This window comes from Pelodiscus sinensis, chromosome 1 (assembly GCF_049634645.1).
Source record: "Pelodiscus sinensis isolate JC-2024 chromosome 1, ASM4963464v1, whole genome shotgun sequence".
Taxonomy (NCBI): domain Eukaryota; kingdom Metazoa; phylum Chordata; order Testudines; family Trionychidae; genus Pelodiscus; species Pelodiscus sinensis.
In genome coordinates, this window is record NC_134711.1 from 229,331,326 (window position 1) to 229,352,874 (window position 21,549).

General features: G+C 47.3%; 2 protein-coding genes across 3 annotated transcripts; both read right to left on the reverse strand.

Annotated features, from left to right (window-relative positions):
• Positions 1 to 80: 80 nt before the first annotated feature.
• Positions 81 to 18,354, reverse strand: TXNDC9 (thioredoxin domain containing 9). Of its 2 annotated transcripts, none has more exons than XM_006113543.2 (5): positions 18,197 to 18,354; positions 13,847 to 14,065; positions 12,780 to 12,898; positions 11,201 to 11,455; positions 81 to 1,898 (listed from the first exon to the last, which is right to left on the reverse strand). In XM_006113543.2, exons 2-5 carry the CDS (start codon positions 14,033 to 14,035, stop codon positions 1,781 to 1,783), a joined length of 681 nt encoding a protein of 226 aa, XP_006113605.1. In that variant the 5' UTR covers positions 14,036 to 14,065; positions 18,197 to 18,354; the 3' UTR covers positions 81 to 1,780. The 2 variants fall into 2 exon arrangements, with proteins under 2 accessions (XP_006113605.1, XP_075772955.1); XM_075916840.1 differs by lacking the exon at positions 81 to 1,898 and adding an exon at positions 7,868 to 7,994.
• Positions 5,981 to 7,678, reverse strand: LOC102457410 (uncharacterized). Its single transcript, XM_006113542.4, has 2 exons — positions 7,030 to 7,678; positions 5,981 to 6,118 (listed from the first exon to the last, which is right to left on the reverse strand). The coding sequence occupies exons 1-2, from the start codon at positions 7,676 to 7,678 to the stop codon at positions 6,042 to 6,044; spliced, it is 726 nt and encodes a 241-aa protein (XP_006113604.2). The 3' UTR covers positions 5,981 to 6,041.
• Positions 18,355 to 21,549: the final 3,195 nt, after the last annotated feature.

Consider the following 21,549-nt stretch of genomic DNA (forward strand, 5'->3'; position numbering starts at 1 on the left):
TTAAAAAGTCAAAAGAAACTTAAAATGTGTGACTGGCACACAGCTCTCTGGATAAAAAGCATTACAAACAAGCTAAACTATCTGATTTCAAATAACTTTATTTCAATGTACATGAATTGAAACAAAATATAATTACGTTTTACAGACTTAAGAGAAATATATTGGTGGGCTGGCCCATTGGTAAGTATTCTTCACTACTAAGCAGTGAGACTGATTAGATTTTCAGTCTTCATCTTGCTTGATGGGCCAAAAGAAGCTGGAATTGCCAACGATGCTTATTTCCCAAGAGGAAATTAAGAACTAGTGTTTATGAACACTGAAGGAAAAAACTCATCCTTTCCTCAGCTAGGCAAATTGAACTGCATGCTGGCCTCAGAGCTTCACAGAGAGAGACTTCTTCTGAAAAAAGATACTTCTATTACTAAAATCCTACTTCGCTTGCGATATTGTGGAAATTGCAACTTTTAAATATTAGGCTTCCATTGCAATTTTGTTTTAAATTAGCTTACTTTGCACAGTCCACAATTTTGCATACATTTTGAGGTTTGCAACACACTTTTTCTTCCATTCGTACTTCAATGATCTTCAGAGACAACAAAACAATCACTATTGATCTTGCCTAATTCTGTGGATGCTAAGCAAATAGTATCTCAGTATGGACAAGTTTTCACAAAGCTAGGAGAGGCCATGAAGGAGACCACTGTAGCAGGGTGTACTGCACTAACATTTAATGCCTACAAAATGTAAAAGGCTAAAATGACTTGCCTTGATTTCTATAGTAGTTGTATTAGACATTGTTTTCTTAATTTTATATTGTACTCATCACTTTTTTAAAATGAATGTAATATAGTTGCATAAAGTTGTCTGGTTATAAAAAAAACTCCACAGGCAAAGCATAGTAGTTGACTATTTATATCACGCCAAGAAACAGGTCTACTGCACCTTTTCCAAATTACTGCTATTATGAAAATTCTATTAATTATTTTTCTGCAGTTTCCCTTGTTTTATCTGTAACTCAGCTACAATTATTTGAAGATCTCTTATTGGTTACTAAAGCGCAACAGAGCAATAAACTGTACTGCATCAAATTTAAAAACAAACTAACAAACATTGTCTCTCTTGCTGTTCTTATTCTGCCTAATCTCTTATACAATCATCTAAAATTCACAATCGCAGAATTTTCATATCAGATAACTCTGCAGGCAAGGTGTTTTCTGTACACTTGTTGTGTACTATTACCTGCTGGTGCAAGCTGCAACACGCAGTGTACATTCTTGGTAAATGGGAATTTCTTTTGAGGGTCTAATCGAAAAATAACAAAAGCTAAAATTGTTTTTACAGTTCCTAGTCCAATGTAGTTAAATTAGTCAATGCTACACTATGGCACTATAAGGCAAGCAATGCTGTAAGATACATTGCACCATCAAGTTCTTTGCAATTCTTGACCCTTTAAAGTTTCCTTTATTGAAAATATGATAAATGGTATAAAACATATACCACTGAAGTACAGATTACTGAAATGTTTTGAAACGAATTAAATGTATATAGTCAGTTCTCAGATGATACCTGGTTCAAAGGGGCTCAGATTTTCAACCTATAAATGACATTTAAAAATAAACAAATATTTGGAATGTCTTCAAAATGTGATTTTGTTTATAAATTGTACAGAAAAATGGAGTATTATGTGCAAACATACTGAAATCAATAGACTAGAAAAACATTCCTAGAAATGTATCCAGTTTAAACAAAGAATGATATACAAAGATTTCTAGCTGAGTGTTTAGTCATCATCAGAATCTGAATCGTATTTCTTTCCTCTGATGGTTTTCTTATCCAGCTTTGTGACACTGGTTCCAAATTTCTTTTGGCTCTGAAAAGGTGGGTCCATCAAGTTTCCACTAGAAAAAAATAAAATGTTGCTGTTTAAAACTAAAAGGCAAGATAAATTAACAGACAAGAGCACAGACCCAGAGAATCAGCTAGTTGGACACATCTGTTTAAAGACAGGGGGACTGAGATCAATAGCAGGTAGAAGGAGCATATTCCTTCTATATCCTCAATCTTCCCCATCACTAAACCGAGAGGCTACATCTACAATGCAGACTTCTTGTGCAAGAACTGTTTCGCGCAAAAGTTCTTGTGCAAAAGCACGTCCACACTGGACAAAGCGCATTGCAAAAGCCATGCACTTTTGAGCAAGACAGCTTCCACACTGGCAGGATGCTCTTGCACAAAGACTTCTCCTCGGAACTACTTTGGACAGGGCAAAAGGGCACCAGGACCTTCCAGGGGCAGAGGCTAGAGCTCCTCTGAGACACGTGCTTAAAGGGATCTCCCTGGACCGCCGTTTCTCTGCTGCTGCGTGCTTTGGGACCTCTTGTAGGGACTGAAAGCTGTAGCAGTGCCTGTTGTGGTTGCCCTGTGCCTCTTTGGACACCACAGCTTGTGCCTTAGTGCTTTTGTGGATTTTTGCCTTCTCCTTGCTATGCCATGGAACCAGAGGTAACACTGTGCCTGCTCTGGCCCCACATGGCCATTTTGGAGTGCATGCAACTGCTGCTCCATGCTGCCTCGCTACTCCTGCACGAGCTTGACGCCGAGCTCACTCTGGACTCCCTCTCCCCAGATGCGGTGGATTCGCTGTGGCATCCCTACCCGACCATGGAGAGGTGTTACTAGAGACTCAACACCAGTTACGACTGGTGGAACCGGCTGGTCCTTGAGCAATGGGATGACCAGAAGTGGCTCCAGAATTTCAGGATACAGAAGCAGACGTTCCTGGAACTGCGTGGCTGGCTAGCCCCTGTGCTCCTGAGACGTGACACCCAGCTGCGGCCCGCCACCACCATGAACAAGAGGGTCACCATTGCCCTGTGGAAGCTGGCCACCCAGACAGCTACTGCTTGGTGGCACACCAGTTCGGGATGGGCAGGTCCAAAGTAGGTGCTGTTTTGATGCAGGCAAGGCCCTCGGGGGAGCTGTACTCCCTGTCCGGGGGAAGGGAAGTCTACAGGCTGGAGGGGGGAGGCCCCATCACCCAGGGATTTGTGCCGGCCATCCCTCACACAGGCCTGCTGGTATGGGGAGGGGAGGAATGCCGAGGGGGCCATGGTGTATTTGTGGGGAAAGGGCACCGCAGGGCATCACACGGGAGTGAGCACCCCCCGCCCCAAGGGCTCATGCACCTGCCCTGTCTCATTCGGTGTGTTCCCTGTGTTTCTGTGCGCCCTTCTGCAGGTTGTCCACGCCATGGAATCATAGAATACTAGGACTGGAAGGAACCTTGAGAGGTCATCGAGTCCAGTCCCCTGCCCCCATGGCAGGACCCATGAATGACTAGACCATCCCTGATAGACATTTATCTAACCTACTCTTAAATATCTCCACAGATGGAGATTCCACAACCTCCCTGGGCAATTTATTCCAGTGTTTAACCACCCTGACAGTTAGGAACTTTTTCCTAATGTCCAACCTAAACCTCCCTTGCTGCAGTTTAAGCCCATTGCTTCTTGTTCTACCCTCAGAGACCAGGAAGAACAAGTTTTCTCCCTCCTCTTTGTGACACCCTTTTAGATACCTGAAAACCACTATCATGTCCCCTCTCAGTCTTCTCTTTTCCAAACTAAACAAGCCCAATTCTTTCAGTCTTCCTTCATAGGTCATGTTCTCTAGACCTTTAATAATTCTTGTTGCTCTTCTCTGAACCTTCTCCAGTTTCTCCACATCTTACTTGAAATGTGGTGCCCAAAACTGGACACAATTCTCCAACTGAGGCCTAAACAGCACAGAGTAGAGTGGAAGAATTTCTCTTCTTGTCTTGTTCACAACATACCTGTTAATGCATCCTAGAATCATGTTGGCTTTTTTTGCAACAGCGTCACACTATGGACTCATATTTAGCTTGCGGTCCACTATAACCCCTTGGTCCCTTTCTGCTGTACTCCTTCCTAGACAGTTGTTACTCCGTTCCAGCAGGATTGTGAACCATTAATAACTACTCTCTGGGAACGCTTATCCAGCCAGTTATGCACCCACATCCCCAGCTTCTCCCTTATCCACAAGACTCATTATCCTATCAAGGATGACTTTCACCCAAGCTGCCTTCTACTTTCAAATTCTCAACCAGTTCCTCCCTATTTGTTAAAATCAAGTCTAGAACAGCTTCCCCCCAATAGCTTTTTCAATCTTCTGAAATAAAAAGTTGTCTTCAATACAGTCCAAGAACTTATTGGATAGTCTGTGCCCCGCTATGTTAGTTTCTCAACATATATCTGGATAGTTGAAGTCCCCCATCACCACCAAATCCCGTGCTTTCTATAATTTTGTTAGTTGTTTAAAAAAAGCCTCATCCACCTCTTTCGCCTGGGTAGGCAGCCTGTAGTAGACCCCTAGCATGACATCACCCTTGTTTTTTTACCCCTTTTAGCCTAATCCAGAGACTCTCAACATGCACATTTTCTATGCCCATCTCCAGCTCAGTCCAAGTATGTACATTTTTAATAAGGCAACACCTCCTCCTTTTTTTCCCCACCTGTCCTTCCTGAGTAAGCTGTACCCTTCTATACCAATATTCCAATCATGTATATTATCCCACCACATCTTTGTGATGCCAACAATGTCATAGTTGTATTTATTTATTAGCACTTCCGGTTTTTCCTGCTTATTACCTATACTTCTTGCATTTGTATATAGGCATTTAAAATACTGATTTGATCTTGCCTCTCAGTTCTGGCTTGTCCCTTTTCTTTCTCTCTGCTAGTATAGCCCACACTCCCTCCATCAACGACATCCTGCTCAAGAGAGTCATCTGACTGCGGGAGGTGAATGCAACCGTGGCTGGCTTTGCTGCCCTGGGGTTCCCCAGCTGCAGGGGAGCCGTTGATGGGACCCACATCCCCATCCTGGCACCGGAGCATTGAGCAGACCATTTCATCAATCGGAAGGGTACTTTTCAATGGTGCTCCAGGCCCTCGTGGACCAATGCGGCCGCTTCACAGACATCTATGCGGGGTGGTCCAGTCAGGCAAATTACGCTTGCATCCTGAGAAACTCCAGCCTGTATCGCAGGATGGAGGCAGGCACTTTCTTTTCCCAGAAGGAATTGATGGCTGGGGACATCCGCATGACACTCTTCATTGTGGGGGACGTGGCCTACCCCCTCATGCCCTGGCTGATGTGGCCGTACACCGGATGGATGGACCCTGGGCAGGAATGTTTCAACCACCACCTGAACCAGGTTGAGCATGCCTTTGGACGGCTGAAGGAGTGATTCTGTTGTCTGCTCACTCGTCTCAAAATGGGTGAGCAGAACATCGCTGAGGTTGTGGCAGCATGTTGTGTGCTGCACAACATAGTGGAGTCGAAGGGGAGGGCAGGTGAGAGCCAGGCATTTCAGCAGCCCCACACAGCCGCCACCTGACAGGCGCACCACAATGGGCTGTGCATCCAGGAGGCCCTGAAGGACATGTTCTCCCAGGCCCACAGTAGGGTCGCTTCTGTCTCCTGTCCACATCTCCCTCCCATTCCCAACCCTTCCCTCCTCTCACCTCCCAATAAACAAAATAGTTTTTAGTTTAAACAAGAGTAAACAGTAATTTTATTTACAATGGGAAAGAAGGGGGGCGAGTGGGAGGGGCCTCTGAACTGGGAGGGGGAACTATTGTTGGGAGCGGCTGCTTCTGCCAGTGCCTCTGCGAATGCAGAGGCCTCAGAGTTCTTCAGGCTAGGTTGGGGCAGACAGCATGGGGAGGTGGGCAGAACGGGGTGCAGCAGGAGCAGGCATGGTAGAGGCAGCAGGAGAAGTGGCTAGAGGGAGCATGGGCACAGCAGGGAGGGTAGGAGGATGTGGCAAGGCCATACTGATGGCCAATGTGCGACGTGAGAATGGAGATTGTATTGCACATCCTGTCGCACCTCTGGAGGAACTGCTCCCATGCCTGCTGCCGCCACTCCAGGTCAGCCTGCAGCTTGGTGGTGACTGCCGCCTCCATCCTCTCCATGGCCTGGACTTGCCGCCAGAGGAGCTGGTCACACTGCTTGGCCTACTGGACTGGTGCCTGGGTGGTTGGTGCTGCCACCGCCGCAGGACTGGAGGGTCCCTCGCTCCCAGCTGGTCCTGCTGCAGAGAACACAGAAAACAACGAAGGGGTCAGTCAGCCCTGCCCACACTGTCCCTGAGCCCCACATAACACCACACAACTATAGCTTGGGTCCAATCGGTCCCGTGTGTATGTTCGCATAAAGGACTAGCTCAAAATCCTGGGAATGAAGTGATCCTGCATGGATTGTAACCCTTGGGAGACATCACTGTGAATGAAGACCCCTTTGTCTGTGTCCTAGCTACTTGGCATGCAGTGTGTCTGCATAGCACTGTGCAAACTTCCTCTCCAACTTAGAGCACATAGCTTCTTCTCTTGTCACTGGCTGTGAGCACACACCATTGATGCTGTAGTTATGTTTGCGTACACATCCCCACATTACATGGGAGCAAGTGTGGCAGACGAGATCTGGATTCTCAGACTACTGTCATTGATTTCCTCAGAGACGCAGCCAGGGTTACTGGGGAGTGTACTGTTCCTGCAGCAAGACTCAGTGGCCCAGAGGCCTGGGCTGGCCGCTTCCCTGCTCCCCTGACCTCAGACCAGTAGCCCTGGGAAGTGTGTGGCCACAGTGGGGGCTTCCCTCAGGGACAGCCGAGGGGCTCCATTGGGGCTGTGCTCACAGGGCTGGCTCACTGCACTTTCCACAGGAGCAACTGCTGTGTCACATGGGCAAGCATGGTTGCCTGCGGTCTGTGTGCGGCAACCTTTGGGATGTGTGGGGTGTGGTCTGTGCCCTTGGGGCTTGGCTTGGCTCACCCGCCCGGGGCAGGATGTGTATGAGCAGCAGGGTCCCAGGCATACCCTGGAGCTGCCTGCTGTGTCCACGTGCCACACAGTCAAGGTGCACAAGGTTGCATGTGCTGCGTAAGCTTGAACTGCCTGACTGATGCTGCCCCCTTCCCCTGTGTGGAAGAAGCACTACACTCACCAGAGGATTGGTTGCTGGCCTCAGACAAGGCCCAGGAAGCATCCCAGCTGCTGGGCACTGGCTCGAGGTGGAGGGTGATGGGGCGGTCCTCTCCCTCGTCCTTGGAGCCAGTGGTCAGGCTGTCCTCTTCCTCCAGACCAGGTGGCCTGACCACGAGGGTGTGCAGTACGGTGTCCACTGCCAGCGAGGACCCTTGGACTGCTGTCTCGCTGAGGATGGTGTGCAGGTGCTCATAGTGGGGGCAGGTGTCGGCTCCTGCCCCTTTGCCCTCAGTGGCCTGGACATAGCCCAGGCGCAGCTCCTTAACCTTGGCCCGGACTTGTTCAAGGGTCCAGGCTGGATGTCCCTGGTCCGAGAGCACCTGGACCATGCAGCTGAAGGTATCAGCCTTGCGGTGATGGGCACCAGGATTGTGAAGGGATTCCTCCTGTGCCCAAAAGTCCAGGAGAGCCTTGACTTCAGCCCCAGACCAGCATGGTGCGTGCCGCTTAGTGCCCCTCCGGGCCTGCTGGGAGCCCTGGTGTGGCTGCTGGGAGGCGGGTGCAGGGTCTCGGGGTGCCTCTGGAGCAGACATCCTGGGACCCCTGGGTGCAGCAGGACAGAGCCACATGGTGGAGCTGCTGGCTGTGCTGATGCTGCCGCACGGCATCTGCAGCCTGTGTGTGCCTTTAAGAGGGGGGGTCCAGCAAGCAGGAAGTAGTGAGCTATGAATCCAGGTACGTAGTGTCCAAGCAGCCACCTGCGTTTTTTCCTGGGAGGCCAGTTCTTGTGCAAAATCTCTTGGCTGCCTGTCCACACTGCCCGCTTGATCAAGAAGGCTTCTTCTGCATACGAAGCATCAGAGCTCTTGCACAAGAAGCCCCGTTTTCTGACGCTTGACTGTAAATTTATTTGTGCAAGAATGCGTGTGCAGTGTAGATGCTCTGCAAGTTTTGCGCAAGAACAGCTGTTCTTGCGCAAGAAGCCTGCAATGTAAACATAGCCAGAGATTATCAGAGAAAGCATTACATTGCTTATGCAGCTGCCTCCTCTTCCTGAAGAGTCGTGAGGAGAATCACAGTCAGGAGCCCAGAAAGCAAGACACAGGAAACTAGGATTCCAGAGTACTGTGGGCATGCACAGCCACACATGGCTGTAGCCTACAGGGGATCTCTGGGGGTCTGTAGGGTTTGTGACTCATTTTGCAGAGGGAGGGCTAATGTAGCCCGATGGGAGAAACTTTGTAAAGAGAGCCTAATACAGGTTTCCTCCCACCCTCATCTCTTCCTCTAAGTTTTACCACATGAGGAATGAGCCAGCTCATCAATATTTACTAGATTCAAGACACTATAACATTCACAAAATAGGTTTTCCGATATATGTTATAATAAAGCAAGTCTACTTGTTCCTCAGTTGTTGGATCCTGCTAATATATTCTCTTTGGTCACCCTCTTTGTACTTGCTTGTTACTGATGTGGAAGAAAGGGAAGACAAAGCAGACATTCCCCCAGACTCTCTTAGGGTAAGTCTACACTGCACGCTTATTTCAAAATAAGCTATTCCAGAAGAAATACTCCAAAATACTTTATTTCGAAATAGCAGATCTATGCTACAGAGAAACCTCAAAATTAGTTCAAGGCAGGCTCCCCTAATGTGGACGCACTACCTCAATTTAGAGGCCCAGGAAGCACTGGGGAGTAATTACTTGGAATGGCCCCTGCTAAGGATCTTTTTTGAAATAGCAGTAGTGGAGTGTCCGCACTACCACTATTTCGGAAGAAAAGTTATTCCTTGTGGAATGAGGTTTACAGAAGTTGGAATAAGTCGTCTGTTATTTTGCATTTATTTCAAAATAACGGAATTGCTGTGTAAATGTTCAAATTGTTATTTTGGAATAACGGCCATTATTCTGAAATAACTGTGCTGTGTAGGCACACCCTTATAGCAGTAATGAAATACCAAAAAAAAAAAAAAAAAAATCCCAAAGCTCTATAAAATGTACTGAAAAAATATAATGCGTAGGCACTGAGTATGAGAACGATGGTTCAGCTCCCAGAAGACTACAATATATTCCTCTCATTCCAGATGGAATCCCTCTTTTTTTAAAAAAAAGTAGAGTAAATACATTCTACAATTTGGTGATACATCTGAATAAATGCAGATTAGTTTAATGGAATACTTTCCCTATTCTTAATAGCTTGGCTTTAAAAAAAAGCCAAGAATATTTAAATCAAAAGAAGCTATATCAATGTGATATCAAGGTTGACCTTTTAACCACAAGTTACTAAATTCAAATTGCAGATCCCACAATAATCTGAACTCTACCCCTGGTTTTTACTATCCATTTATTTTCATTAGTGATCACTAGGGGGCTGCGTCCCCTGTTCACTATGCTTGCCAAACCCCTCTCTCTGGCAACTTTTGTGGCCAGAGAGCGAGAGAGCTGCACTCACCAACCCTCCCTCTCTGAGGGTAGGTGTCTGGCTAGGGGGGAGAGGACATGAGCAGGCTGGGGATGCGGGGGCTTGGTGAAAGGGATGTGTAAGGAGGTGCAGGATCTCACGGGAGGGGCTGTGTCAGGGGGTTGGGGGTTCGTGGTTTCAGTTTTGAGGGGTATGAGGAAGGGAGCTGGGGGTGCACACTCTTAGCAGGGTGGTGAAGAGCAGGCTGGAACCATGCTGGGAGCCCACGTTGGTGCTCCAGCCTTGGGGCCCGCCACAAGCTGAGACTCCAAACCCCAACCCCCTCACCCACTGACTTGCCAAGACCCTGCGCCCCCAATCCCCTCCCTCATACCCTCTCCCCTTATTCACCTGCTCCAGCTCAGCCCCCCCTTCTGCCTCCCTGCAGCAGGAAGGTTGCACCGGCACTCCAGCCTCACCCCACACCCAGCGAGATTGAATTGCCAGTGCTGGCTTCCTGCAGGGGGTGGGGGTGGGTGAGAGCATGCCCTGAGGCTTCCTGTGAGCTGCCACTTCCCTTCCCCCTCTTCCAGCTGGGTGAACAGCAGTGCAGGAAAGTGCTTTCCCCACTGCTATCCCCCCAGTTGGGGGAGGGGGAATGGAAGCAGCAGCACAGGAGGAGTCTTGGGGCTTTCTCCAACCCGCCCCTGTAAGAAGCCAGCGCTTCAACCTTGAGGCGGGGGAAGGAGGCGGTAGAACTACAGTGTGTGAGGGGGCTGGAGCTGCAGGGTTTCAGGAAGGCAGTGATTGAGCAGGTTGGAAGTACGGGGTCTTGGCTTGCGTGGTGCAAGGAGGGGCTGCAGCCAGTAGGGATGCGGGTGAAGAGGCCAGTCAGCAGGAAAGGTAGCCAGAGCATGGGGGCAGGCCCAGGTAGCTAATGGCGATGGTAACCTGGCGCAAGGAGTGGCTGCAGCCAACCTGTCGGTGTGAAAGGTGGAGGTGTGCGTTCTGGGCTTGATCTGGCTAGTGGCAATGGTAGTGTGGAACAAAGAGGGTCTGCAGGCTGCTGGGGGGGGGGAGGGGGAAGCTGTCAATGCAGAAGGTAGCTGGGGCCAGGAGGTAGAGGCAGGAGCTGGTGCTGGTGGCCTAAAATGACTGCCCCCCCCCCCCCATAGGGGAGCAATGTAAGGGCCAGAGGAGGTGCCTGGAGCTGGAGGTGGGGTGACACGATGATGTTACTCTGTTGTCCCGCAGAAAAAATTGTTTGATATAAAAAGAGATATAAGACACCAGCTATGTGACACAAATGCAACATAATAGAAATCATTTGCACTTTCAGTAAGAGACTTTTTAAAGTCAAATTATATTTAACCTATATTTTGCTATCATCTTGGATAAGCACATGCCTCATATTTAGCTGAACAGTGCAAGGGTCAAATCCATTCACTGAAATGTAAAGGTATCATGAAAAGACTGAATTACACAGTAGTCAGTTTGGGAAGCAAGGCTGGGCCTTCAGCTGTGACTCGTTAAGAAGCAGCCGTAAAGAGAGTGGGTTGGAACGGATTACTCTAAAGCCCAAAATTCAGATCTTTGTTTTCACTATTCTTGAGAAAAGGAAGTTTTCCCAATACTTTCAGAGAGGCAGTTCTTTGTTTTCCTGTAACAGCTGGATTATTAGCTCACCTGGGTACTGCACACACTAAATATCAACATGATCAATAGTCTTTATGCAAAAAAGAATCTGTAAACATAACTCTCCCATATTAAACACAAATATTATTACTTACCTGTAATTAATTATGGCCGAACAGCCTAATCTCCATTCTAAGGTTTCTGTGGTAAAGTCATCCGTATTACCAAGATCAGTAAAGCCAACAATAAAATCTTGTGTTTTTCCATCTTTTACTAATGCTAGAGTGGGAATTACTTTGATGTGCAATCTCTCACACAGGAATGGAGATTTTTCAGCATTTAATTTCAGGAATTTTGTTTCAATGTGTTTTTTTGCTAATGTTGCCAAATGCTTATCTAATACCACACATCTGTGAAAAAACAAAAACAAAAATTAAAATAGGTATTACAAACACCATAAATCGTTTAAGTCCACTTCAGTGCTTTATTCCTTAAAAGTCATACTTTAAGAACCAACATTATAGAGGGGGTAAGGAGGGGGGAAGAGTAACAAGTTTGGAATATTTTATTTTTCCTTATTTTACTAGTAACTAACAGTTTCAGCTTACATTATCTGGATTTCAAGATAAGCAACTGACATTGTGGCTGGGGAACTCGGGACAATACGCTACTTCCTTGAAACCTCTGGCTTCTGGCAGTTCATAGAGAACACTCATCTTTTATTGGGGATGGTTCATGCTCCCACTGAAGTATTTGGTAATTTCTTTATTGAACTTCAACAGGAACAAGATGAAGCCCAAGTTTTAAAGAAGTAAAGTTAGTGAGGTTTATACTAGCGATGTTAAGTATCAGTTAATTGAATAGTCAAGTAACCTCATGAATTCTTATTGGTTAGTCGACTATTCTATAGTTCCTGGGGGCGGGGCTAGTAGCCAGTGCGCTCCGTCCTCACTCCTGAGGAGCACCCTGCCACTCTGAGCTGGGAGTTTAAAAACCAGCTCTCCTCGTGGACTGGCTGCCTGTTGCTCTGTGCTGCTGCCTCTGATAAAAAGGCAGCAGCGTGGGGTAGCAGCAGCCCCTGTCTGGGGTAGGGGCAGACCCATCACCAGCCAAGACTGAGCCAAACTGCTGGCCAGCCTGCTAAAAAAAGTACTGGCAGGGGGGATGGGGAGGAGGGAAATGCGTGTAGTCTATAGCATTAACCTGTAAGCTTTTGTTTATCAGTTAATCAACTACACTGTTAATCACTGTATAAATTAGAGATGTAACAATCACCAGCGAATTTTTTCGCTCTGCTACTAAGTTTTCCAATAGCAAACCTGTTATTCCAAAATGAATACCTAGTTCCCTTAGTCTATGCTCCTTTCTTAGTTGCTCAGCTCAACAGTAATGAGCTGCCTGCCTCAAAGCTAAGCAGATGTGAAGCAAAACAGTTCTCTAGAAATTCTGTCTACAGACTGTAGTGAATATTTTCAGATATCAATTTACCAAGCTAGTCAACACAATCTGATGGTATTATAAAATGAGCCCCAGGTTAAACGTTCAGGATGTTTATTTGGTTTTAGATGAAAAATTACTAATTGCAGACCCCCCCCCCCTTTCCCATTGAGATTTAAGGTTTGTTGATTTTACAGCCTCTAAATTCAATTCCACTTGCTGCTTTTGGCATAGTTCATTTACTTTTACACATTTTAGCATCACAAGAATCTCTTTAAAATAAGGCATTCATTGTACCTGAAGGATGTATCTTTATAGAAATGGCAAACCACATTTTGACTCTCTTTGACTTCTCGGAAAAAGTCTCTCTCACTTGGGATTTCTCTGTATTCTCCATGTCCTTTTGAAAGCCAATCCTAATCACGAGAAAACAAAAAGTTAGTACACTATTTCTTAATTGTATTTAATCTGTTAGGAGAGCAACATTACTTAGAGAGAACTTCCTAACACGGCACATTTGTATTTAATATGAATATATTTTTATAAATGCTGCCACTTGAAAACTTAAATGACATCTATAATCAGGGCTTGACAAACTATGGCAAAATCTACCGTGAATCATTCATGCTTAAATTTGACACTTTATGTATGCGTTTAAACAAAGACTCTAATTATCTCACCCATTATGAAGATAGCTTCCCCAATTATCACCCCTAATGTCATTACCTCACAGACACTAACCTTCCCCGTTCACCCCCACTCTATTCTAAAATTTGATTTGTCAATTTCACATGCGTTCATTTTTTTGATTGTATCACTTTGGTATACATGGTTGTGCCAATTTTCTTCCACATATTGATCTGAGGAAGCGGGACTGGCCTACGAAAGCTCATCATCTAATAAACCATCTTGTTAGTCTTTAAAGTGCTACGTAGCTCTCTCTCGTTTCAGCTACACCAGAGTAACACGGTTGCATCTCTATCACTATTTCACATATCTAGTATGCATTATTGGTGTTTTCAATTAATAATATTTGAGGTCTCAATCACTTAAATATTAACACAATCAAATCCCAATATCAGTTTATTTGCTTAATCTTCTCTTAATCCAGTTTAAGCAAAATACACCCCTCTATAGATGTAATCGAGGCCAAAAATTCAAATATGTTAGACATGTTGTATTTTATGATTTATGCCAAATTTCAGGCCACAGCACAAATGTACAGCTATTAACACACCTACCCTTCGCTGAGATTTTCTATCAAAACACAAACAGAGTGAACTATGGTACTCTTTGCTATAGTGCATAAAGTATCAAATGCCATTCTTTGAAGTTGACAATCTAAAATGCTGCCAGAAAATTACCTGTTTCTGTTGCTGGGATTTCTTTAGGGCTTCAAGCCTCCTTTCTTTAAGGCGTTCTAATTCATCTTCATCCATTTGGTCCAATTTCTGGATCTCAGCATCCAGCTGTTCTTCCACTACTTGAGTAGTCTGAAGCATTTGATTTTCCAGAACTTTTGAAAGTCTTTCAACAGATGTATCAGCAGCCATTCTTCTGGCTATACAATACACTCCTTAAAACTTCAAAATACATGAAATCAGAGAAGGCTGTCATAAAACAATATCTAGTAAGTCTTTAGTTTATATCCTGATCGGGCCAGTCTTTTACGTGTTAAAAAAAACAAAACAAAACAAGGGTGATGTCATGCTAGACATCTACTACAGCCCACCTACCCAGGCAGAAGAGGTGGATGAGGCTTTTTATAAACTAACAAAATCATCCAAAGCTAAGGATTTGGTGGTGATGGGGGACTTCAACTATCCAGATATATGTTGGGAACCTAACATAGCAGGGCACAGATTATCCACTAAGTTCTTGGACTGCATTGAAGACAACTTTTTATTTCAGAAGGTTGAAAAAGCTATTGGAGGGGGGAGGGGAGCTGTTCTAGACTTGATTTTAACAAATAGGGAGGAACTGGTTGAGAATTTGAAAGCGGAAGGCAGCTTGGGTGAAAATGATCATGAAATCATAGAGTTCATGATTCTAAGGCAGTGATCCCCAAGGCGGTGCCCGTGGGTGTCCTGGAGCCCGCTGGGGCATTTATGTGTACCCGCAGAGTGACCAGGGAAGGCCCAAGCCATTCTTGCGCCCCGAGCCCATGGTGCGTGGCCCCTGCCACTGGGTGCAAGGCACATGTGCTGCCCAGCTGCTGGGTGAGTGGCGCATGCACAGCACCGCCCCTGGCTGAAAGGCGCACGCGCGGCCCCACTCCCAGGCACATGAGCGACCCTGCCCCCAGCCGCGTGGCGCATGCGCGGCACTATCCCGGGCACACAAGTGGCCCCGTCCCCAGGCGCCCGGCAGCACCAAAAGATTGGGGACCACATTTCTAAGATATGGTAGAAGGGAGAATGGCAAATTAGAGACAATGGATTTCAGGAAGGCAGATTTCGGTAAGCTCACAGAACTGGTAGGCAAGGTCCCATGGGAAGCAAGACAGAGGGAAAAAACTGAATAGTGTTGGCAGTTTTTCAAAGGGACATAGTTAAAGGCTCAAAAGCAAGCTATTCAGCTGCGTAGGAAAGATAGAAAACATGGCAAAAGACCACCTTGGATCAACCAGGAGATCTTACACGATCTAAAAATAAAAAAGGAGTCATATAAAAAATGGAAACTAGGACAAATTACAAAGGATGAATATAGGCAAACAATACAGGAATGCAGGGGCAAGATTAGAAAGGCAAAGGCCCAAAACAAGCTCAAACTAGCTACAGGCATAAAGGGAAACAGGAAGACATTCTATAAATATATTAGAAACAAGAGGAAGACCAAGGACAGGATAGGCCCATTCATCAATGAGGAGGGGGAAACAGTAACAGGAATCTTGGAAATGGCAGAGATGCTTAATGACTTGTTTGCTTCGGTCTTCACCGAGAAGTCTGATGAAGGGATGCCTGACATAGTGAATGCTAGTGGGAAAGGGTAGGTTTAGAAGATAAAATAAAAAAAGAACAAGTTAAAAATCACTTAGAAAAGTTAGATGTCTGAAAGTCACCAGAGCCTGATGAAATGCATCCTAGAATACTTAAGGAGCTGATAGAGGAGATCTCTGAGCCTTTAGCTTTCACCTTTGGAAAATCATGGAAGACAAGAGAGATTCCAGAAGATTGGAAAAGGGGAAAAATAGTGCCCATCTACAAAAAGGGAAATAAAAACAACCCAGGAAACTGCAGACCAGTCAGTTTAACTTCTGTGTCAGGAAAGATAATGGAGGAAGTAATTAAGGAAATCTGCAAACACTTGGAAGACCATACGGAACAGCCAGCGTGGATTTGTAAAGAACAAATCATGTCAAAGCAATCTGATAGCTTTCTTTGATAGGATAATAAGTCTTGTGGATAAGGGAGAAGCAGTGGACGTGGTATACCTAGACTTTAGTAAGGCATTTGATATGGTCTCGCGTGATATTCTTATCAATAAATTAAGCAAATACAACCTGGATGGGGCTACTATAAGGTGGGTGCATAACTGGCTGGATAATCGTTCCCAGAGAGTAATTATTAGCATTTCACAATCGGGCTGGAAAGGAGTAACAAGTGGGGTTCTGCAAGGGTCTGTTTTGGGACCGGTTCTGTTCAACATGTTCATCAACGGTTTAGATATCAGCACAGAGTACGCTTATTACGTTTGTGGATGATACCAAGCTTGGAGGGATTGCAACTGCTTTGGAGGATAGAATTATAATTCAAAAGGATCTGGACAAATTGGAGAAATGGTCTGAGGTAAACAGGATGAAGTTTAATAAGGACAAATGCAAAGTGCTCCACTTAGGAACAATCATTTTCACACATACAGAATAGGAAGCGACTGTCTAGGAAGGAGTACAACAGAAAGGGATCAAGGGGTTATAGTGGACCGCAAGCTAAATATGATTCCACAGTGTGACACTGTTGCAAAAAAAGCCAACATGATTCTAGGATGCATTAACAGGTGTGTTGTGAGCAATTCACGAGAAGTCATTCTTCCGCTCTACTCTGAGCTGATTAGGCCTCAATTGGAGAATTGTGTCCAGTTTTGGGCACCACATTTCAAGAAAGATATGGAGAAACTGGAGAAGGTTCAGAGAAGAGCAACAAGAATTATTAAAGGTCTAGAGAACATGACCTATGAAGGAAGACTGAAAGAATTGGGCATGTTTAGTTTGGAAAAAGAGAAGACTGAGAGGGAACATGATAGTGGTTTTCAGGTATCTAAAAGGGTGTCACAAGGAGGAGGGAGAAAACTTGTTTTTCCTGGCCTCTGAAGATAGAACAAGAAGCAATGGGCTTAAACTGCAGCAAGGGAGGTTTAGGTTGTATATTAGGAAAAAGTTCCCAACTGTCAAGATGGTTAAACACTGGAATAAACTGCCCAGGGAGGTTGTGGAATCTCCATCTGTGGAGATATTTAAGAGTAGGTTAGATAAATGTTTATCAGGGATGGTCTAGACATTACTGGGTCCTGCTATGAGGGAAGGGGACTGGACTCTATGACCTCTCGAGGTCCCTTCCAGTCCTAGTACTCTATGATTCTAAGTGCTCTGTAGCAAAATCAAATGTTAGGAAAAGCGAGACTGACCTTGTCCTATTAGGAAATAATATACAGACAGTTTTCTTCAGGAAGATCACACATGCACTCACCAGTCATATCCTATTCTCTGATTCCATAGGTCAGATGCTAAAATAGCACATTCAGATTCTTAGATAGGGAGGGTCCAGATTCACAAAAGGCACTTCAATCTCAGGCACCACTGTGATCCACAACACCAGTCACTGGCTTCTGCCTAACTCTGTAGGTGTCTAAACTAGCTAAATTTTCAGAGTTCAATCCCCTACTCATGCTTTTGTCTTTGGTCATGTGCACTGATGCCTCCCTTTAGGTGTCTAGATAGCTCTCTTGTGCCTAAGGCCTAGCTTGACCCTCCTCCCAGAACCCACACCCCCAACCCCTTTGTATACCAAACCCCACCTGAGCCCCTCTACACCCAAACTCCTCCCAGAGCCAGCATGCCCTCCTATATCTAGCCCCTTGCCCAGCGCAGAACCCCCTCCCACAACCCAACCCCCACCTCAACCTGGAGAAAGCGAGTAAGTGATGGGTGGAGGGGGGATGGGAGGAGCAAGGGAAGGACCAGGATAGGTCCTCAGGGGAGGGGCAAGACAAGCATGTTTGGGTGCTTAAACAAGAGTGAAGTGAAACTGCTTTTCTGAATAATTCTGCCCCTGAAGGTGAGAGCAGGATCCAAACCTCACAGCAGCTCCGTGTCCCACCAGTGCAGATGAGGGGAATGTGTGTGTGTGTGGGGGGGGGGCGACGTGCTACGCCCCCCTCCCGCTGGGTAACCCCTTTGCAACTTCGGCCCAGTGCAGAGTGTCACTAACACAGCGTGGACACGGTGCGACAGGGCCCTGAGCCAAGGAGAGACTGCTGTCCCCCCCCCCCCACGCCCCGACAGGTGCCACACCCCAGCGGGAGGAAGGACTGCAGAAGTAAACACGGACTACTGCGCATGCGCGGCTTGCGAGCGTTACCAGCAACGCCCCCGCTCCCCCAAACGGTCGGTAACAATACCGGGCCTCCCCCCGGAACACGGCCCGCAGCTGGCCCCTGGTCTGACGAAGGAAACGCTACTGGTCAGGCCGGGCTGCTCGCAGGCCCCGCTCCCTCACCTTGTCCGCGCGCGTGTAGCGGCCGTGAGTCTCGCGCCGCAGCTCGTGCCCGGCGGCAACGATGACCGTTGGCTCACTACGCACCGGGTCCGGCTAGGGAAGGGAGAAGCCACAGTGCGCAGGCGCCTTCATCCGCGACCGGATGCTACGGCGGCCTGCGCAGAGGGCACGAAACCAGGGCGCAAGAGGGACCTGCCGCCGCTGCGCGAAGAGCGCACTGCTGCTGCCAGCGCCCTCTCGGGCCGGAGGGGGAACTGCGGCGCCAAGCGCCCCCTCCCCTCTCACTGCTCACTCAACCCAGGCTTGCCCCTCCCCCAGCCCCTGCTCCGGGCTGCCCAGTCCTTGGCTCCCCGTTCTGCTGAGGGCCAGAGGAGGAAATGGGGGCGGGCGCTGCACACAGCACAAAACAAAGACCCTGATTCCCTGGGGTGGCCCAGCGGGCAGAGCAGAGAACAGGGAGCCAGCAAAGGGTCCAACAGCCCCACCACCCAGCTGCTGCCTGACTCGAGCAACTTGATTTCTCTCCCTGCACCTCTCCTTCCCCTCTGTACCATGCGCCCAGCAGCCGCCTCCGGCTTCACCGGGAGCGGGGCTGAGAGGATTCGCGTTTGTCAAGCACTTTGAGGTCACTGGACAGCCAGGGAGAGTGGCTGGCAGTGAAATCTCTTCTCCCAACATAGAATCATAGAACCATAGGGCTGGAAGAGACCTCAGAAGGTCATCAAGTCCAGCCCCCTGCCCAAGGCAGGACCAATCCCAACTAAATCAACCCGGCCCGGCTTTGTCAAGCTGAGACTTAAACATCTCTAGGGATGGAGACTCCACTACTTCCCTAGGTAACCCATTCCAGTGCTTCACTACCCTCCTAGTGAAATAGTTTTTCCTAATATCCAACCTGGACCTCTCCCACCACAAATTGAGACCATTGCTCCTTGTTCTACCATCTGTCACTACTGTGAACAGCCTCTCTCCAGCCTCTTTGGAACCTCCCTTCAGGAAGTTGAAGGCTGCTATCGAATCCCCCCTCACTCTTCTCTTCTGCAGACTAAACAGACCCAACTCCCTCAGCCTCTCCTCATAGGTCATATGCTCCAGGCCACTAATCATTTTGGTTGCCCTCCGCTGGACCCTCTCCAATGCGTCCACATCCTTTTTGTAGTGGGGGGTCCACAACTGGACACAATACTCCAGATGTGGCCTCACTAGAGCCGAATAAAGGGGAATAACGACATCTCTGGATCTGCTGACAATGCTTCTCTTAATGCAACCTAATATTCCATTAGCCTTCTTGGTTACAAGGGCACACTGTTGACTCATATCCAGCTTCTCATCCACTGTAACCCCCAGGTCCTTTTCTGCAGAACTACTACTTAGCTGGTTGGTCCCCAGCTTGTAACTATGCTTGGGATTCTTCTATCCCAAGTGCAGGACTCTGTACTTGTCCTTGTTGAACCTCATCAGATTTCTTGTGGCCCAATCCTCCAATTTGTCTAAGTCACTCTGGACCCTATCTCTGCCCTCAAGCGTAACTACCTCTCCCCCTAGCTTAGTGTCATCTGCAAACTTGCTGAGGGTGCAATCCAACCCCTCATCCAGGTCATTAATAAAGATATTGAAGAAAACTGGTCCTAGAACCGAACCTTGGGGCACTCCTCTAGAAACCAACCGCCATCCTGACATCGAGCCATTGATCACTATCCACTGGGCCTAGCCTTCTAGCCAGCTTTCTATCCATCTTACTGTCCATTTATCCAATCCACATTCCCTTAACTTGCTGGCAAGAATATTGGGAGAGACCATATCAAAAGCCTTGCTAAAGTCAATGTATATCACATCCACTGACTTTCCCATGTCTACAGAGCCAGTTACCTCATCATAGAAGCTAATCGGATTGGTCAGGCACGACTTGTCCTTTGTGAATCCATGCTGACTATTCCTAATCACTTTCCTCTCTTCCAAGTGCGTCAAAATAGATTCCTTAAGGATCCCTTCCATGATTTTTCCAGGAACCGAGGTAAGACTGACCAGCCTATAGTTCCCTGAATCGTCCTTCTTCCCGTTTTTGAAGATGGGCACTACATTTGCCTTTTTCCAATCATTCGGGATCTCTCCCGATCTCCATGATTTTTCAAAGATAATGTTCAAACACTCACAAGTCACACGCTAGCGTGGAGCAGAACAGTACACCATCCTGCAACACCTGCCGAGGCCCAGGCACTGCTGTCTGTGGGTGCTGCACTGCTCTCCTCTGTTCCTTCAGGGTGAGGCTTAGGCAGGGGAGTCTCTCTGAAGGATGGTGCAGGAGCTCCCATGTGGGGTAGGAGATGAGACTTGAAGCATCAGTTGCACAGGGATTGCAGGTAGAGCAGGGTTCCCCATAGCTAGATGATGCAGCTGCTGCAGTCTCATTTGGTGGGAAGGTGGGAGCATTATTATTGACCTCAATAGCATTCCTAAACAAGGTACTTATAGCACAGATTAACCTGAAGTCTCTCCTTATCTCTGAGGGGAACTACGCTACAGTCACTTGAAGTGGAGCTAGGGTTGCCAGGTGTCCGGTATTCACCCGGACAGCCTGGTATTTGCGGGCTCCGTCCGGTAAAAAAACCCACAGGAAATACCGGACATGAGACATGTCCAGTATTTCCTGTTTCCCTTGGATGGAAGCCCAGCGGCAACAATTTTCCCCTGCCACATCTGGTGAGGGCGGGGGAGTGAGGAGCGCAGCAGAGTCGTAGCAAAGGGGGGCAGGAGAGGGCACTTGCCAGGCACCATGCTAGGGGGTCGCCGGGCTGGGGTGGGAGCGGAGCACATGCTGCTCTGGCCCACGTGACCAGCAGAGATCTGGGAGCTGGCCATGTGATGCCTCCCTCTACACAATGTGAGCTGAGGCAGCTGGGCCAGGCGGCAGGAGCAGCGACTTTAAAAGTAAGATTAACTTACCCAGCTGTCCTGTTCGTCCGGTGCCTGGCTCGGGGGGCGGGGGGAGGGACTTGAATGGGGCAGGGTGCTCTGGGCACTGGGGATGCCTGGCTCATGGGGAGGGATGAGTGCATTGCAATGGGGGGGCACGAGGAGACCTTGGCTCTGGAATTTCAGAAAAGCAGACTTGCTCTTTTGCCATCCCTGTAAATCTCATTTTATGAGGAAGAATGGATGTGTCGAAAGAGGAGATTTTTCTGAATTTTCATGCTGTGTAGAAGTGCCAAATTTCGGAAAAGCCTCTTTCAAAAGAAAAGTGGAAAAAGATACGCAGGATGAGTAGGCCTTGCCAATTTGTGTCTTGTATATTATGCGTGATATCAAGGGGATTGGTGGGAATGCGTACATCATCTCCATGTGTCCCATGTGAT

Coding starts and splice junctions, on each gene's coding strand:
- LOC102457410 (XM_006113542.4), bottom strand. CDS start 7,678: ATGCCGTGCGGCAGCATCAGCACAGCCAGCAGCTCCACCATGTGGCTC. Junction 6,119..7,029: donor GGCCAGCAACCAATCCTCTG/GTGAGTGTAGTG, acceptor TGTTCTCTGCAG/CAGGACCAGCTGGGAGCGAG.
- TXNDC9 (XM_075916840.1), bottom strand. CDS start 14,035: ATGGCTGCTGATACATCTGTTGAAAGACTTTCAAAAGTTCTGGAAAAT. Junction 11,456..12,779: donor TATAAAGATACATCCTTCAG/GTACAATGAATG, acceptor GTTTTTTCACAG/ATGTGTGGTATTAGATAAGC. Junction 7,995..11,200: donor TCGGCCATAATTAATTACAG/GTAAGTAATAAT, acceptor TTTACATTGCAG/GCTTCTTGCGCAAGAACAGC.